Source organism: Lepisosteus platostomus, chromosome 19 (genome assembly GCF_059453375.1).
Source record: "Lepisosteus platostomus isolate fLepPlt1 chromosome 19, fLepPlt1.hap1, whole genome shotgun sequence".
In the NCBI taxonomy this organism is placed as follows: domain Eukaryota; kingdom Metazoa; phylum Chordata; class Actinopteri; order Semionotiformes; family Lepisosteidae; genus Lepisosteus; species Lepisosteus platostomus.
The window spans coordinates 14,621,234-14,639,718 of record NC_142629.1 but is presented as its reverse complement, the minus strand read 5'-3'; the positions used below and the strand labels follow the sequence as shown (position 1 = coordinate 14,639,718).

At 49.9% G+C, this 18,485-nt stretch overlaps 2 protein-coding genes across 3 annotated transcripts in view; one reads left to right on the top strand and one right to left on the bottom strand.

Moving 5' to 3' along the window:
* The window catches only part of cramp1 (cramped chromatin regulator 1), a 28,393-nt gene extending 17,026 nt beyond the window's left edge, over positions 1–11,367 (bottom strand). The window contains exons 1-10 of one of the 2 annotated variants that reach the window (XM_088612817.1): positions 10,642–11,367; positions 8,854–9,209; positions 6,249–6,448; positions 5,867–6,020; positions 5,639–5,722; positions 5,279–5,327; positions 5,032–5,117; positions 2,954–3,077; positions 2,077–2,158; positions 99–1,166 (exon numbers count right to left, since the gene is read on the bottom strand). In XM_088612817.1, the coding sequence (XP_088468943.1) occupies positions 99–1,166; positions 2,077–2,158; positions 2,954–3,077; positions 5,032–5,117; positions 5,279–5,327; positions 5,639–5,722; positions 5,867–6,020; positions 6,249–6,448; positions 8,854–9,209; positions 10,642–10,661 (2,223 nt within the window). In that variant the 5' untranslated portion in view covers positions 10,662–11,367. Of the gene's footprint in view, positions 1–98; positions 1,167–2,076; positions 2,159–2,953; positions 3,078–5,031; positions 5,118–5,278; positions 5,328–5,638; positions 5,723–5,866; positions 6,021–6,248; positions 6,449–8,853; positions 9,210–9,621; positions 10,200–10,641 lie in introns of those variants that run through there. The other variant, XM_088612816.1, reaches the window with a different exon arrangement.
* A 907-nt stretch (positions 11,368–12,274) lies between these two features.
* On the top strand, positions 12,275–18,357 carry jpt2 (Jupiter microtubule associated homolog 2). The gene is made up of 5 exons (XM_088612826.1): positions 12,275–12,468; positions 14,723–14,871; positions 16,013–16,155; positions 16,487–16,532; positions 17,041–18,357. Exons 1-5 carry the CDS (start codon positions 12,413–12,415, stop codon positions 17,271–17,273), a joined length of 627 nt encoding a protein of 208 aa, XP_088468952.1. The 5' UTR covers positions 12,275–12,412; the 3' UTR covers positions 17,274–18,357.
* The last annotated feature ends 128 nt before the right edge of the window (positions 18,358–18,485 follow it).

Here is an 18,485-nt window from a genome sequence, read left to right as displayed (position 1 = left end):
ACATAAGCACGCGTTTCATCTATATGCACCCGAAATAAAGACAGCCGTGGGTAACTCCGCGTCACGTCACAGACCCGAACGGCGCTGACGCTGCTCACCGGTTTGGGGTTGACCTCGGAGGAGACCAGCCGGAGCAGACACCTGAGCACGCGGTGGGTGCTGGGGGCCCGGGGGCTGGGCCGCGGCCCGCTGTCCCCCCTGGACACCGGCAGCCACTCGTACTCCAGCTGCAGCTTGCCCGGCTTGCCCAGCATGAGGTAGAGTTCAGCCAGCGTGACGTTCTCGGTGCCGCGGGCGCTCCAGCCCTCCTCCCGGATCTGCTGGGGCGGCCTCCCCGCCTCCTCCTTCGCGCCGGCCCCCCCGGGCTCGGGGCAGCCCTCCTCCGTGGGCTCGTCCTCCTTAGTGCAAACCTCCTCGGTCGGGGGCTCGGCGGTGGTGGGGCCCTCGGGAGCCCCTTGCTCCCGGGGCCCCGCTGCAACGTTCCTCTCCTCTCCGCGATCCGTGGCCGCCGCCGCCGACATACCGTCCCCAGGGGGATCTGGGGGATCCGTGCTCGCAGACGGGCGCTCGCCGGCGCAGAGGCCATTCCCCGGCAACGCCGCGCCCCGGCCGTGCCCCTCGTGCGGGGCTAAAGGCTCCGACACAGGGGGCTCATCAGAGTCCATCTCCACCTCGCCGTGATCCCCGAGCTGCTCTTGTGAAAGTGCATCCTCTTTGCCTGTCCCCTCCCCGGGGCCGGACCCCTCCCCCCGGGCCGACTGCTCGCCCTCTCCGGGCCCCTCCCCTTCCTGTCCCGACGGCGGGTTCGGGGGCTCCTGGCTCCTCTCTTCCGCCCCGGCTTGTGGGACGTCATCCGCGCCCTCGGCGGCCGAGCTCTCCCCCCGGCGGGGCTCTCCCGCGGTCCGCCCCTGACGCCCCGGCCCCCTGGGGGCCCCCTGGATGCCCAGGATCTGGGCAGCGGGGAGTTCCTTGTTGCCGGGCCGGCACTTGCCGCTCTCCAGCCAGTGCACAGTGCAGAAGGCCTTTGAGTGGACGACCCGGGCCACCCCAGGCAGGGCGGTCAGAGTACTGCTCTCCGAGGGGTACAGGAACAGCTCCTCTCGTTCCTCGCTTGAGGGAGACCGCGGGGCCCCATCCAGCGCCTGCCTCTCCTCCAGGCTCTTCCTCTGAGACAGCCGGGTCAAGGCCTGGTAACCGCTGCAGGAGTGAAAGGCGCCAGGCGCGGCTCGCTACGCTAAACGGCACGAGCACTTCGTTACTTAAGGGTTAAACGGGCCTCTGAAGTTAACCGAGCGCGAGACAAACAGCGGATCGCTTCTGAGTAGCTTTAAGGACACTGCAGGTTTTCAGCTTTTTTGAATGAAAACAATAATGATGGCAAAACCAGATCCTGCTGGATTTCAATACATAATTCAGTGGATAGCAGGGCCAAAGAGAAGGATTAGCAGATCTGGTGCTTGACTACCTCCATCTAAAAGCCTATGCCATAGTAATGGTGCTCTCAGAGAACACTGAGTTTTTAGAACAGCTACCAGCCAAATAACAGAGGACAATTAATGTCATTTACCAGTAAGAAACAAAGCCTACTAAGAACATTTGGGCATAATTATCATGTACTACTGAAAGCCTAACAGTGAACAGAGGCTTCTATAGTGTTAGATCTGCATGGATGTTCACTTTCTGCAACGTTGGTTATTTCAGACTGACTGATTTGGCTCCGATAACACGGAAACCGTCACCCCACAAAAACCAGAGGATGCACATTTTTACACCCTGAACCTCCATAGGCCAAATGCCAGTTAGGCAATCCCTTGGCATCTGATCTCTGCTATAACAGTGCACGTCCTGTACTGATATGAGAACCCTAGACTGGCTGATTCACTCTGACCCTTTGAAATATATCTACTTTTTGGAATAATCCCTGCGACTGGTTGGATGTAAAATAAAAGAATGTGCAAATGGCCTACGAACTAGTGAACAGGACATTTCTTATAGTGTTCTTATCCATTGTGAGAATGTGCCCCCGTCTGTACCTTCAGACAATCAAGGAAAAGCAGACACGGCATTGAAGGATACAATCCGATGGTCCTGCACTGCCCACTTCTGTTTCAGAAACTCGATCAGGCTGGACACCTTCCTGTGGAGCTCCACCACCATCCTGTGGGAGAAAACAAGGCAGGGCTCGAGAACTGCAGCAAAGGCCTAGGCACACCAGCCTTGTGCTGCCATCATCCGTCTTCCACCATGCCATGAAGAACCTGCAATTCTTCCAACAGCCTGGCACCGGTCCACAGACAACTATTTAAACTACGTTCAACTCAGTATTTTCAGTATTTCAACGCAATTCCCGACGAACATGTCTTGCCAGGGTCATACCGCACAAACAAGATGAATCTCGCACGTTTAAACTTTTCATTACTAAGACACTGAACACAGCATCCTTCATTTCTACAGAAGCCACTGCCTGCACGCACTCTTCAAGGCTAACGTCTGCAAACCTCGCTTGCCTTTCTAAAACCGGTCACGTCCAGCGACCAGTGAAACAAACACACAAAAAAATGTTAAACCCCTCTTCTGTTCGGTTACCAACACAATGACGCCCATCAGCTGACAGCGATAACAACAGGCTTGATGTCATGTAGCCGGAACGGCAAGGGGTCATCTCCAGCTGCGCCCTCAACTTACTCATACCCTCTGATGCCAGGTTCCCCATCTGTCCGGTGAATCCCCCCCTTTCTCAATGCGTCTTGAACTTATTTTCTCATTCGCCCCTTGCCCTTAGATAAATAGCACTACATGAATGAGTAAAGCCAGACTCAAGACACCGTATGACCCACCTTTTCTCACCCAAGATGCTGGGGAAATATCTTCTTGTGTCTGAAGGTTCTGTCTAATCAGGCCCCTATTTCGAGATGTCGAACGCGGCTAGCCCCTAACTCAAGTCGGGCCTCACCTCAGCCTTGGGTTGTGTGCCAGGCTCTGAACCCGGGCCCAGGAGTGATTGCTGCGAGGCTGTAGCTCAACGGGCACCTTCAGGGGCAGCCGGACGGGCTTCTGATCCTCCTCGTCGCTGACCCCTGAACGCAGAGAGGGAGGGAGAGAGAGAGAGCGAAGGCAACGTTATGTGGAGCGGCTCCCCTCCTTCATTCAGATGATCTAAGATTGAGAACATACTCGGATGCATCACGGCGTCTCCGTGGCAACCTATTCAGAGAAGCATTTTTTCCCCCTGTAAGCGCTGAGTTAAAGCACTGCGATACAACACAGGATACAACAGAAAAAAAAAATTAACACCCCACAACATACACAACATTTTGCAGGTAACCTATAGTTCCATCATGCTTGTGGCATCCAATTATTTTGCCATACATACCTCAAAGTTTCAGATGACCATCTGGCCATGTTTAGTATGCTTTGCCAAACCTTTTGCCATTAATTCTACTGAGCGTTACTTGGCCTTCACCATGCTACAACGTGGTGAGCTTTCATAATTGCAGTCCTGGCTCAGAAGCAGGTTGAGCACTACGAGTCCAGCTATGAGCGCAGGTTCAGGCCTGGGTCATGCCCCACTGTGACATGGGAAAGGAAGGGCTGACAGAATCACCTTGCAGAAAAGGGTCGGGTGCCTTCACTGGATGCCGCGAACAGAAACTATGGGAAGAGAGGCTCAAACTGAAAACAGGAGGAACGTCTTACTAGAAGGTTGCGTGGGTCTGGAACAATATACTCAGCCACACCGGTGAAGCCCATGGCACTGGCTCTTTCAAGAAATGGCTGTAGGAGACCCTCGTGTTAGAGAGCTACTAGACAGCACACGAGCTAGATGGGCCAATGGCTTCCTCGTTTGCCATTTTTCTTATGGTCTTATGAGAGGTGGCCACCGCTGGGATCTCTTTACAGCACTCTTACAGAAGCACAGCTGGGATTGTCTCCAGTGGCAGAAGCCCACCAGCTTCTCATTCTCTAGTGTCGGAAGAGTCAGTGCATGAGTCACCTCGTAAGGCCTCTGGCGGGTATTTTCTGTCAAGACTCGGGGGTAGGCCAAGCCGTCGGCAGCAGCAGAAGATGGAAACAGCAGCTTGAAAAGCATTATAACCCAGACTTTTCAAAGGAAGCGAAGCTGAGCAAACACCGGCTTGTATTCCCTTGAAAAACATGCAAGTCGAACTCTGATGGTTTAATTACATACTTTGCGTAGCTGTCAAATCCAAGAACAGTGCAGGATTGTAATACTATAATGGAGATTCTGAACAAATACTCTTCACTGTAATAGTGAAATCAATGCAAATTCTGTATATTTCAGTTAGAAACCCTTCACACACAAACTAACATATTAATAAGATGTGAATGGATCCACCTGGACTGTAGCTGGACAGTTATATGGCTCCAAACAGAACATGAGATGTGGACATGAAATAAACTGAAAAAAAAAAACACAGGAGCAACTCTCGGACTCAAATTTCCCCTGCGGCAGCACTAACGTGATCTAAAATTAACCAGTTAAGAAAGCCCATCCCCTCCAGGGCCCACCTCACTGGGCTTTGAGGACTACTCTAGGTTAAAGGTGCAAAGATAAGATGCCTGCTTAAACACTGATTCTGATACCAAACGTGCATTATACACACTGCATATCAATATGAGCTGCAGAGCCACGTCTCCAGCAGCTGTGCTGTCTAAGGAATGAATGAGCATTTTAAATAACCACCAACAAACATTGTTTTACATAATTTCAGAAAACATACAACGAAAGGAGAGACCCCTGTATAATGGAACACAGGATCTGTACCCAAAGACCCCTTTCTCTGACCCAAAATGCATACATCATTTTCAACTTTTGCCATTACAGGGGTCAAATAATTGTCTGCCACTGAAGACCAACAAGGCAGGCCTGCATAGTGATGAGGCACGCAGGCACCTTCACACTGTGACTCACACTACAGTGATCAGAAAGACAGGGGAAACAAATCTCTGTGCAGGTCCGTGCGAAATAAAATAGGCCATCTCCCAGTTTTCTCCTGCCTCGGTACGTACCATCGGGATCACACAGCTTTTTTAACGCACGGCACATGGGCGCTTTAATCCGTAAATTCCTGCCTTTGTAGCGTACTGTGGTTGCCCTGTCAAGAAGAAAAGAACGTAAGTGTTGAGCTCAACACCTAAATCTTAAGTGGCTCACCTGAAATCAAGCATCAATTATAGTTTCAGTACACATATACATGTAGTTCACTCTCAATGACCTCGAATACAGATCGCTACTTGATTCTTGCCTGGAACTTACCCATGCTGAATGAGCTCATTCAGTTTGGCAGCATTCTTATCATCCATACCTGAAAAGAGCAAAAAAAAGAAAGCTGCATGTCATCCCTGCAATCATCACGCTTCTGTGTTGAACAGTGGCTTCACATCACCTTCACAACACATGCAGTTACACCACAGAGCCTCGCGTTCTCGAGACGCCTTAAACTTCCCCACAATCACTTCCACAACACTTGCTGAATATCGCATTCGCTTCTGGACCTCAAATCCTTCACGCCAGAAGGAGCCGCCCACTCTGTGCGTGTGCAGACGTGGTATCGTCATCACAGTCAACCGCCCAGGAACAGATTTCAAATGGAGACACGGGGGCAGCCATACTTACAGCCTCCAACCTTCTTCCTCAGCTCTGCGTAGCAGATCAAGCCGTAAAGCTCCTGGGACGACTTCATCAGCCCCCGGGAGTAAACTGAAACCAGGGCGGGAAAGGACCACCGTGAGCCCGGAGCACAGAACGGACAGGCCGGGGAGTCTCGGCGGCAAGTAGGTCTTCCCCGGCAGAAGCCCAGGACACAGCTCCACGCCCGAGAGTAAAAACAGAGGGAGCCCTTACCGTTATTGAAATCGATGTACTTGGAGATCTTGTGCCAGGTGCGGTAGTAGAAGTGGCGGACCTGCTCTTTGTTCTTCACCATGCTGGCCGGCTTCCCTTTCTTCTTGTACTTCAGTGCAATGTTGTTCTGAATGGCTTCGAAATCCTTGCCGTGCTGTGGGGGGGGGGGCAGAGGCACGCAATCTTTGACCCACTCAAAACTCGAGGCTTAACAATCGTATTCTTGACCCAAAAAAACAACACATTTAAACCAATGGATCTGAGGAGCGATATGGGACCAGCTTGTGGCCTGTGCGACTTATAAGGGCTCCTACTTTGAGAAAAGATATGAAAAGGAGAAAACGCCGAACCTAGTTCTAATCTTTCCAAAGCAAGACAGTACCTCGTAGAGCCCCTCGAAGAAGGAGTTCTTGTCTTCCGCGCTCCAGGACTCCCACTGCCGGCGCGCCTTTTTCTGGCTCCCCTCTTCCTTGTCGTTGGGCCCCAGGCTCCGGGGGGCTGATTTCGAGGTGGCACCGCCCGACCCGACGGGAGACCCTGAAGGGCCACACCCCACCAGTACCAGGGCCCCGTTCTCCGCCCCTGCAACGCACCCAAACACCCCCTTGTGATCAATGGGAGAAGCCAAGGTTGTTTGCGTAACTTAAGACGCCTGCCTTTCACGCAAGGCTCTCCGGGGCGGACTGAAGCTGGGGCAATGGTATCCCTCGATGGAATGTAGTTTCCATTCTAAGCATGCTGGACAATCGGAGGAATGGCCCTCCGGGATGCGAGATTAGAATTATTTATAATATTTAACAACTCGAAAGGCACATTACCGTATCGCAACGCATCAATCAGCTCTAGTTACAGAACTACAGCAAATGAGAACCAGGAAGAAAACGCGTGAGGAAAGAACTGTTAGCATGCTGAAAAGCAGCTCCACACTTTGCCCACGTTACACTGGTTCAATAGGAAACTCCTTTTAAGTTGTATTTGCAGGTCCATGCATACTTCGATTATCTATCACATGAGGGGGGGAAAAAAGACTCAGAAAGGAAGCATAAGGACAATTTTTTTGAAAAATTCCTTCAATATAGTCACTTGAGGAGGACAGGTTAAATTTAACATGTGACACTACAAAACGCACTTGGTTTAGATTTGGTTGTTCTGCTAAGTTGTGCAAAGTCCTGGCAAAACAGCTCAATTTCACTTTCTCATTTCCTATCATCTGCTCGTGTTTGCTTGTAATAAATTAAGAATAATGCTGCCCAAAATGCTTGAAACATTTTCATAAATACTATAATACATCTCGAAAATGTATAAAACAATTGTCAACAGGTGGCATTTCACACTGAAAAGTGATGTGGGTGCCTGTAACAAGCTAGCCAGCAATGTTTCCCAAAGTCAATATCATTGTTTCTTTCAAAAAACGTCTGGATGGGGTCCTCAGATCAGTAAAACACTAGCAACCGAACACCCTAGATGGGACACAAAGCTTACAAACCATGCTAATTACGGAGAGGCTTTCTTAAATTCTGAAATGAACAAAAATCCTATTATTTCCACAAACAGCTAGCTGCTGTATGATTTGTGGATAAGCTAAATTGAATGTATTCATATACAAAGATAACGCACTACTTTTGATATAGTTTTACTAATAATTTTATATTTTCTCAAAGTCTGCTGGGCATTGCACAGTTGTGAAAAATTTAAATCTATTCATGTACTGAATTTAAAAACTAATACACTGATATTTTAAAATGTTGTGTCAGGTGGGTATGCTGGTCTAATTTTTATTATAAAAATACAGAATGGCTGTGTTTGGCAGTACGACAACAGCAAAAAAAAAACAACAGAGTTTCACAATGGAGTGCCACCATGCTTCCGAAAGATTATGTGGGATTTTCGGATTTCCCTGCTACAGACTGGCATTTGGAAGAAATCAGTTCATTCATTCATCTCCTCCTGGAATTGTTCCTGTCTGGAAAACTACAGCCAGGTCCAAAACAAATATGTGAAATGAAATGGCAGGGACACATGAGGGCCCTAACCTATACAGGTGCATGCTACAAAGCTACCAGACCACACGGCGTCATCAGAGTCCAGTAGGACCTTAGCTAAACGACAAGGACAGCTCTGGTCCTCAGCTAAAGCTGAGCCAACACTGATCAGGTACCCTCTATTGTGTCGCCAGCAGCCACTATCATCACCTGTGTGCATCATCATTCTATACTCTTTTCTGCTATTTAATACACGCATTAAAAAAACACTGGTAAAGCGTTTAGCTCCACTGTGTTGATCTCTCCCCTGCCCGTCACCGTAAGCAAACATATTAAATCGGACACTACAGGCAGGTCATTCAGAGAGCGGAATCATAAATACGTGCATTTCATTCAAATAGAAATCTGAAGCCTAAATGGGATAAACAGATAAGTTCCAATAATTTAGCACCTCTAGACTAAGTTTACCTGAATGCCAGGGAAAGCTTTCAATTTATTTATTGAATTGAAGGCAACTACGAGACCAAAAAGAAACGGCGGTAATGTAAAATAAGTGCAGAGCTTGAATATATATCTATATCACAGGATAAATGGGTAACAAAGCTCTGAGCCCAGTATAACAGGGGGTGTTAAATTCTCGTTTTAACCTGGCCTCTCGCGTCTACACTGCGCCAGGTATTGCGTGCCACGACAGCACTGCTACTACAGTGTTGCACATGCATGCATCACAGCGAGTGCGGTCACTTCAGAAGGCGATAAAAATGATTTGGGTGGGATCTCTTTTTGATTTTGGGGGGGGGGTCTCCACAACCCCATTTAAACTCGGGGAAGGAAACAAAAAAAAAGCCAGCGCACCACCGGGTCAGCTGCTTCTCTCAGAAAGCCGCAGCCCAGACTCAAAAAGAAAAACACAAAAAAGGGGGAGCGTTGGGGGGGTCAATGAGGTGAATGTCCCCCCTTCCCCCCAGGTGTCGTGGGGTACCCCGCTCGACCCGGCCGTCTCACCTTTCCCCTTGGCACCGCTGTGACCATTAACAGCCGAGGCAACGGCATCCTTCCTCAGCCGCTTGCTGGGAGGTCGGACGCTGGACCTGAGGAAATGATGCTGGTCTTGGCTGGGCAGGTTCGGGGAGGACGTGGGCTGGTGCTGCGGGGTCGAACCCGGGGCCGGCAGGGCAGACGGGGATGAGGACGGTACCGGTGCCGAAGTGGACGGACCGGCAGCTGCTGGTGTAAGAAGCTCTCCTCCGTCTCTCTCCGCGCTGCTCACTTCGCTCTCCTCTGCCTCGCAACGGTCAAGCTTTCTGCCCCATCTCCTCACCCCATCGTCCCCGCTGCCCTCCGCCGGCTTCGCTGTCACGCTGTCAAAACAACACCAGAGCCAACGGTTCACAATTTTCAAAAAGCACCCCGTTTTAATCAACTTAAAAAAGGGGCGATAATCTTTTTTCTCTCTCAACATGGCCGCCGTTGTTTCAAATCCCCTTTCACCGTCCTGACAAAACAACCTGACAAATCTTTCCCCGAACATTTGGTGCTCCCACCCGCCGGCCCGAAACCCCCCCCAAAGGTGGTCCTCGGCGTCTTTATTTTAGTTTTCGCTCACTTCCGAGCCCCGTCCACTTTTATTTCGCCAGTTATCAATGGAAACGCAGACGCCTTCAGTTTAGCGCCCTGCGAAAACCGGAGCGACATTAATCTCTCTCGGCAAGCGAGAACAATTTCGCAGGCATCGACCTCAAAGCAAAGTGTTTATTTCAAAAGGCGAGATACCCATTTTGGTGTTCTTCGGAAGCGGGCGCCGTCTTCTTTCTCCTCACCATGGGGCCGAGGTTTTTGGAGGAAAGTAGCTGTTTATTTTGTGCATATTCCAACGCCAGAGGAGGGCTTCGCCTGCGACTGTCTGCCTCTCTCTCGCTTTCTCTCTCTGGGGCTGGAGCTCGCCGGCGCTCCTCCAGCCCGCAGCTCATTCCCTTAACGAGCTCACTTCCCTCTCGCCGGAGACCCCGGGCTCGCAAAACCCCTCGGACCCGCGGGGAAATCCCGGACTGACCCCCGCCAACATGTCCCGGGCAGAAGGGGATGCGGCTCGTCAATTTCGCCTACTTTCTCCCCCCTCCCTTTTTTTTTTTTGCACAGAAACGAAAGCGACCCACGGCAACCCCGAGCTGCCATGAACTTTGCTTGGTGCTACGTCATCGCTCGCTGACATGTCCCCAAAACAAAGTTGTTTCTCCGTGGGTCCGAACTTTACGTATCGAAACCCCGAGATGTAACGTTTCTCGAACGCATGAATTGGCTATTAAAATAGCTTTTGCTGTAACCAACCACCTCCGAAATTTCCAAAACGCTTCCTCACAGCGCCGGCTCCAGCCAAAAACAATGATTTGGTCACTTGAGAAATCACCTTCGCTTCTATGATACAAGGTTTTAATTTTCCTTCACGGCGAAATGCCCCGTCCGGCAAAATGCAAGCGAATGCCTGCAGTTGCATTTCAGACGCAGAATCCAACACCAGGATCAAAAGCATTCCCGTGACATCCAATACAGACTTTGCCAGAGAGCCTCACGGGTGACCCCTCATCTGGCGAGTTCACCTCCCGAATTCCCCTGCAAAACGACTGACCTGTCACAAGACTGCGAATCCTACTTTCTGCTTTCAAGAGCCACCCCCCAAAAAATGAAAACACACCCATGTTTGCCTTACTGATCTCTCTTACTGACATTGCTTTCTTGCTCGAACCCGATCACTCCCTCTCTAGATGCATCAGACACAGTCGGCGCCGGACTGACCTCCGCAGCTCTGCCTCCATCGCTCGGCTGCTGCAGATGTCCAGTGTCGGTCTGACGCTTTCCTGTTGTTTTTTTTCTTCCAGGGGGATGAGGGGGCTGCGGGCACCCCTCACATTCCGCTTACGATCTGAACACCGGGGACAGCGAGAGCCCGAGGTCTTCGTCCACTGCGGGGACTGCAAATCGCATCACAGGGACACTCACGCTTGATGATGGCGCCGGGCGCTGGTCGGCTCGGCTCCGTGCGTTTCACTCCCGGGACGCCCTTAAAAGCTTGTTGTCCATCAGTTAACCATAGGCTTCCGAGAAGCTATCAATCTTCTCAGATCTCATCGTATTGTTCCAGGAGGGCAATTACACGTTGTCTTCCAAAACACTCGCGCTATTTCTGGTATCACGCAAGCCCCGTTTTCCCCCCACGAGTGTCACTGTTTAGACCGAAGAAGCACCCGCTTTGTACCCCGCGAAAACCCTGCAAGATACGTGCAAACTAAAGCGAGGGGAAGAGGTTTGTCGTTATTTTCTTCCCCATCGCCTTCCAGCCCGTATTCCCTCACGAAAACTTTCAAACGCGTATCCTGTCATCCACGGAGCTGCACCAATTTCCGCGACTGTCGGCCACGGACCCGCTTGCCGCCAGCACGCCCACTAAGGGCTCAAAAACAAACCGCGTGATTGGCCGAGCGGTGCACGCAGCCGGACACACGCCATGATTGGCAGCAGAAAAGGCCACTCACTCTACAGGGTTGGCGCGCAGAACGTGTCTCCCAGCCAATCAGAAAAACGTCGCACGTCAGCCCCGCCCACACGTGACTTCATTTGTATTGTTGACGCTGCCGACCTGGGGCCCCGCCCTGTTTACCATACAAATGTGCCGTATTTCGATGTTTGTTTTTTAAACAGCTCCACGTTTGTGTGCTCGTAGAAGGTAGTTTGGCAAGTTCTCAATGGTTGGGTAATTAAAGAATTGTGGTATTTCAAAGTTCGCCATGGTTTTTTTCCTGGGACGTTGACAATAGCACTGGTTGTTGTGCCAGCGAGCTTAGCAACGACGCTCACAACAGGTTGGCACTGCGCATGACCAAACCTCAGGTCAAGTCTGCTGGAAATCAGTAGCTTCGGGAGGAATAAAATAAAACGACAGGTTTCTTGAAAGGAACTACGAATAACATTAAGAGTGAGAGATTTAATCCATACGTCGTAGATTAGCATACAATCATCAGCTAAATTCATACTGAAAGTATTTCAGGTATTGTTTCTTTTTTGCTATTAGCGAGCTGAGTGGGAAGTGTCTTGTGGAATATCTGCTATGCCTACATTTTGTCGACTTTTATACTGTGCTCTATAGACTCCGATGTGCTATATTTATAGTCCCCCCCCCCGAAACGTAATCGCGATCAATGAGACTTCAAGTCTGTTCAACCCCGACGCTGAAAAAAGAGTGACGTTGTCCTCGGCCACGGCACGCACAGCGCGAGGCCCAGCCTAACGGAAATGTCAAGTCAGCAACCCTCCAATAGGATTTGTCGATGTCATAATTGGCACCTCGGACACCCAATCGCAGTTTCTCCCTGCCCCCCGCCGGCCGAATTAAGAGCTTTTTTTAAAAGGAGGCCCCTCCCCGTAGGCGGGCCCGCGGGAGCGGGGAAGGATCTTGTGGTTCCCGAGCTGCGCCGCTTCCCACTAGACCTGGGCTTGGCGGCACCTTCGCGTACGGCCAGCGGAGACAGTAGTAGCAGCAGCAGCAGCAACAGCGGACGGACGGGCGGAGATGACATCCACGAATATGTTTCAGGGGCTGGAGAGCAGCGGCAAGCCGAGCTCCAGGTGAGAGAAACCGAGGAGGGACCACACCCGCGAGAGGAGCTGCCCTCCTAGTTTTAAAAGGGTTTTGATTAAACAAAAAACAAAAAATGAGGAACTGGGGCGGCTGAGCGCACCACGTCAGTGCGGGTGGCGAGCTCGGCGGCCGGAGGTCCTGCACCAGCAGGCAGGCCTGGCCGGGGCTACGGTTGTCTCCTCGGGTTAGCCTGCAGGGTTACGACCGGCTGCAGAAGCGTTTTCCTCTTAGGTTACCGTTGATCACGTCAAGCGAGAAGAGCAAATCGCAGGGTTCTTTTGTTTGTTATTTTGCCGTTTTTAGGGGTTTTCTATACCGATCGACGGTATATTCTCATCGCCCCCCCCCCCCGAGAAAGAGCAAAACCGGACAGTCCTGGTTGTAATTGCGCAGTTCCTGTAATAAAGTAGGTCTTTAGGGCTCTCCCTCCCTCCACACGTGGTGTAACGTCTTTTAACAGCGGAAAATGATCGCTAGAATAATCCAGAACCAGCCCGGGAAATCCAGTCCTGTTCGCTCCCAGTTTCTGGGGGGGTGGGGAGGGGAATGCTATACGTGGACAACTCGGGGTCTTCTTAAGGCGCCGCATCGGCTGTTTCTCGTGTCTTTTTTGGTGCTGGAAAGGGTTTCGCGTTCACAATAGAGGGGAGAATCAATGTTTTGTCACTTCTGTCGGAGGGGAGGGGGTTAGGTTGTGTGTCCCGCAGACGACGCGCAGGGCAGTGCGGAAAATCCCAGATCGCTCCCGTCCTTGTTGTAAGCGGTTTGTCGATGAAGGGGAGCTTAAAGACTCAGACACGGGGACGGGAGGGGCTGACTTCACCGCCCCACTAAAGCGGGATGGTCGGTCTTTAATCCCGGAGGACAGACCTGGGCGCGGATGGAGTCTAGCCTGGGCCGGGTCGTGAAACAGCACAAAGGCTTGCTGATCGTGGGCTCTGCAGGCGCATGTCTTTCTGCCCAGGCGTCGGTGGTCACTCGGGGGGGGGTGGGGGGGGTTAATAGGAATCGATGGCCAGCGTCACCGGATTTAAAAAAAAAAAATCACAAGTGGCAAATCTGTGCGTCTCGTATAACCCAGAACCGCCCGTGGAGAGGCGCGGCCGGAGCTGAACGCTCTGTGTGCGCACTGAGAAACTGGGCCACAGCCTCTGGTAGTTGTGCACATGAAGACGGCCCTAGCGAGCTTCACAGGGGTATTGGGGTTTTTTTTCCCCCCTGTCTTTTAACGTTCATTCCAGTACGAAGCAGAATCTGCTGCTTGAGGCGATAGTCAAGTCACAAGGGCAAGTAAGAGAAACGGGGCACTGTTCTTCACATACAGGGTGCAAAACTATTTTTTTTTTTTTAGCACAATCGCATTTTCAAATGGCTTATATATGCCTTCATATGAAGTGGATTAATTGGCTTCATTCTCATTCCTGAACCTGTTTAGGCAGGATCTAGATCCAAATTTGACTGGGAAGCTACTGTTTGACCGCAAGCACCTTTACTGAATTTGTGGCTCCATGCCTGTTAGTTGTGTTTTCTTTTATAAACCTGATCTATTGTGGTTGACTTCAGCCTGTCTAGCACAGTATTTTGCTGTGTAACTTGCTGTATTAAGCCTGTCATGTACAGTAGTGTCTCGACTCTCTGATTTAAGTATACTGTACAATTTGTTGGGCATCAATAATAATAATAATTGCTTACACATATAGCGCTTTTCTGGACACTCCACTCAAAGCACTTTACAGGTAATGGGGACTCCCCTCCAATGTGCAGCATCCACCTGGATGATGCGACGGCAGCCAGAGTGCGCCAGAACACTCCCCACACATCAGCTATCTGTGGGGAGGAGAGCAGAATAATGAAGCCAATTCATAGATGGGGATTAATTAGGAGGGGAGAAATGTCCTGGGATTTTTAATGACCACAGAGAGTCAGGACCTCGGTTTTACGTCTCATCCGAAGGACGGCACCTGTTTACAGTATAGTGTCCCCGTCGCTATACTGGGGAATTAGGACCCACATAGATTGCAGGGTGAGCGCCCCCTGCTGGCCTCACTAACACCTCTTCCAGCAGCAACCTTAGTTTTTCCCAGGAGGTCTCCCATCCAGGTACTGACCAGGCTCACACCTGCTGAGCTTCAGTGGGTTGCCAGTTGTGAGTTGCAGGGTGATATGGCTGCTGGCCATTTGCTGTTAACCATGAATGCGCTTTCACAAATAAATGTTTTTTTACCTGTCTGGTAATTCCAGGGTACTGAGACCTCCAGGGGGAGGCTCTAGTGACCTGTTCGGGGTCAGTGAGAACACCTCCCAAGCTACCAAACCGCACAAGATGGCTTCAAATATCTTCGGACCTCCAGATGAAGCACAGAGTGGCCCTAAAAGGACAAACCCACCTGGTGAGTAACTAGACCCGTGTCCCAGCTCGGTGAAATGGTTAATACCGGACGACTGCAGCATGAGCTTGTCAGCGCAGCCCGTGTTGAGTAGGCTGTGCCTTCACAGCAAATGTTTTATGCTGCCTCTGTCTTGTTGCCAGCCTCTTTTGTGAAATAAGGTGAAACCGCATCGCAATGTAAATTCATAACTGGTAGGGTATAGAAACATCACCCTTCCTAACATTTCATTGAGAGACTGAGAATTTGCTGTGCTGTGCTGGGGGTGTACCGTTCCTAAAAGTGTCGTTTTTGCTGGACAATTCCTGTTGGTGTTTGGACCAAATCAGCAAAGAGCCATATGCAGCCTGAGTGCTGGTGGTTTGTGAATGCGCAGTAGGGATTTTCAAAAATATTTTCCTCTAGATCTAAAAAAAAAACTTTTTTTCAAAACAAGGAATTTCAAGCAAGAGAAGTCCTCTTGGTTTTTTTTGTGGGGGATTTCGCTGGCTGCTTCAGACGAGGTGGTTTCTAGGTGGATTGGGGGTCTCAGAGTTGACTGGTGTCCTGCACTGACCCTGTGCTCCCAGGATGCTCTTTGGGTCACTGTGAACCCCCCACCAGGAATAAGCCGTTTTTTGATTGGATTATTTTAATTGACTTGTCAGGTGGCAAGTCATGATATCTTCACAGCCTGTCAGCAGATATTGCCAGGCCGAATGCAAATCGAACCTGAAGCCATGAGACTCTTTAGACAGATCAGCGAGGTGCTGAAGGATATGTAATAGACCGGGGTTGCTCATGGGCGTGAGCTGGATGAATCGGAGGGCCTGGAGACCTCATCTGTATTGACAGTTAATGCTGATTTACGTTGCCCTGCGAGTCCTAGTTTGTCTGCTCCTAAATGCAGTGTAAAATAATCCTGGGGAAAATGTATATCCAGGTAATTTGTTCACGGCCCTGTGCTGTGGTTTCTTTAGTGCCCTTTTCTTTCCGACTGCCCGAGGCCAGTGTTTTTTGTGTACTTTTGTTCCCTTGATGCAGTTCAAATAAATCCAAGTCGCTACAAAATCCTCAGTTTTTACTGGACTTGGGATTTCAGCCCTGTAGTCTCAAATCTACAACTTTGCACACCGGAGTGACTGTTTCTGTGTCTGTTGTGCAGGTGGAAAGAGCAGTGGGATTTTTGGAGAGTCCGAGACGGCTCGTCACCAGCAGCGACATGTCCCACCGGGGGGGAAAAGCAGCAATATCTTTGGGGACCCGGTCACCAGCACGGCTGTCCGGGGCCACCCCAACAAACCAAAGGCACGTATCTCACATCGAAGCACTTCGGAACATATAAAAGAGATGCAGAGGGTTGAGGTTGGATTTTCAGTGAATGCAACTAATAGTGAATCCAAAACATGGAGAGTTTTTTCCAGATTTGAAGGGGAATGAATAGTAGTGCGAGCTTCACTGCAGCTGTAAGAACCTAAGGGTTTGGGGAAGCCATTACTTACTAAGTGAAAACAAACGTGTTCATTTAACTGAAATGTAACTGTTTTAAAATTGGATCCAGCTTCCTGAATATGCTGCAATAGCTCTGTGCAGCAGATTCCCCAGAAATAATTATCCTTTTTTTCTTTCCTCCCTATAGGATACCAATATATTTGAAGATGGCGATTCAAATCAGGAACCTGAATGTGAGTAGAGGACTTCATACTGGGTTACACACAAATATTTCTAGGTTTAATATGATCATTTGAACTCCAGGACATGGTCTTCGCCTCATCCTTTCTCGACTGCTTCTCCTGTTTTTAATGCCATTCGCTTGGTTTAAGGAAATGTGGGGCACAAGGATGGAGCAAACTCTAGAGACCACGTTAGTACTATGGGCTTTTCAAAATAATACGAGTAGACTTCATTTTTTTAGGAAATCGTAATGTGTGGGTATTAGGAAGTGATTACACTCCTTCAGGCAATGTGGTTACCTAACCCTCTCTGATGTTTGGGTGGAGATAATGCAAAGGGAGGCGATCATTCTTTATAGAACCCAGTGGCACAGAAAGCAAGAAGAAAATGGATCTGCTGCTGTGGCGTGTTAGTAAGGAGGAACCAGACTTCCCCGCAGGGAGTTTGTGAACCCGGAGTGATGGGAGGTGGGTGTTGATTCCCGCTCACCGACCGTTTTCCTGCATGTTGCCCGTCCAGCTCCGCAGCCGAAGGCCGAGGTGCCAGAGGAGAGACCGAAGGAGCAGGAAAAGGAGAACGGGAAGGAGGAGGAGGAGAAGGAGGAGGAGGCCGCTCCCCCCCAGCCTCCTTCGGAGGAAGCGGCCCTTCAGGCCTCCGTGGATGACCATGAGCCTCGGCTGGGCCCTAGGCCACGCTCTCACAACAAGGTCATCCACCCCCCGGGAGGCAAGTCGAGCGTGGCCTTCTACTGACGGCCCGCGCCCTCGTCCCGTGCGTCCCCTGCACTTTCCTTCTCCTGTTGTCCGAAAGGAACCTTTGTAGAGTTGCTGTACTTCTCTACCGTGATTTAGGTATGTTGTTCTTGCTTCTGTGTAGCTCCCGAGTTAGGTGGGTGATGTACTATTCTAAAATTACTTTGCTTCAATTTGCGTCTGGTTATGTTGAGTCCAAATTGACGTAAGTTTTTACTAATGTTCATAACGATTTAATAACTGGGTAGGCGGCTCTCGGAAGTGCATCGTGAAGGTCTGACAGCCCCTGTCCCAAGTTTCTACAGTTCTCACTCGCTTTGCTCTTATCATGTGGAACTTTTAAAACCGTTTTTGAAACGGACCTGTGTTTGAAATGTAACTGCCTCTATTCTAGTTCAGATTTAGCTCATTTGAGAAAATCGTCCATTTTTCCTTACCTGCTGATGAGCGTTTGTCCCAGGTGTAGCAAAGAGGCTTTTGCTTTATAGCAAACTGCAAGATCTTAGATTTACCCACACGCATGCAGACTAATCCAGCAAAGGAAATGACCATCTTGCAATCCCATGCTTCTCCATTGTTTTGGCCAGGGCAGCACTCCTTAGTTTTACAGCAAAGAGCTTTGGTCTGCGATTTACTTTCCTCCCCCTTCTGCCTCGCCTTGTGTAACAGACTTGTCTGAAACATACTGTCCTCTTGGTAAACCATATTTAGGAACTGCAGCGCCAAAAAGTAATGGGCAAGCCAAAAAAGTGCTTCAGAAATTTTTTTATATGTGTATAAAAATATTGGCAGGGTATTCTGTTTTACCATTGCTGGTTCTACAAAGAATGTGGTAACAGAACTCGGGAGGGCATTTTATGTTTTAAATTAAAACTTGAAGACCATGTGAAGAAAGAGGAAAAGAGGAGGTGATTTCCTCATGGAGGGAATCTTGCAGTGTGGTGTGTTCCCTGTGTGTTCAGCCCACGAAGTGCCAGCCTTTACTTTGTGTGCCTTACTACATACAAATGTGCCTGGCTGGCAGTGAGTAGAGCAGAAAAACCTGTGTCTGATTCTTTGCAATAAACAATTGTATTTTGATTAAGTTGGCTGATTTGATTGCGTGTTCACTTTTGGCCACAATTTTCAAAGCAATAATTGCTTACACTTATATAGCGCTTTTCTGGACACTGAAAGCTCTTTACAGGTAATGGTGACTCCCCTCCACCAGCC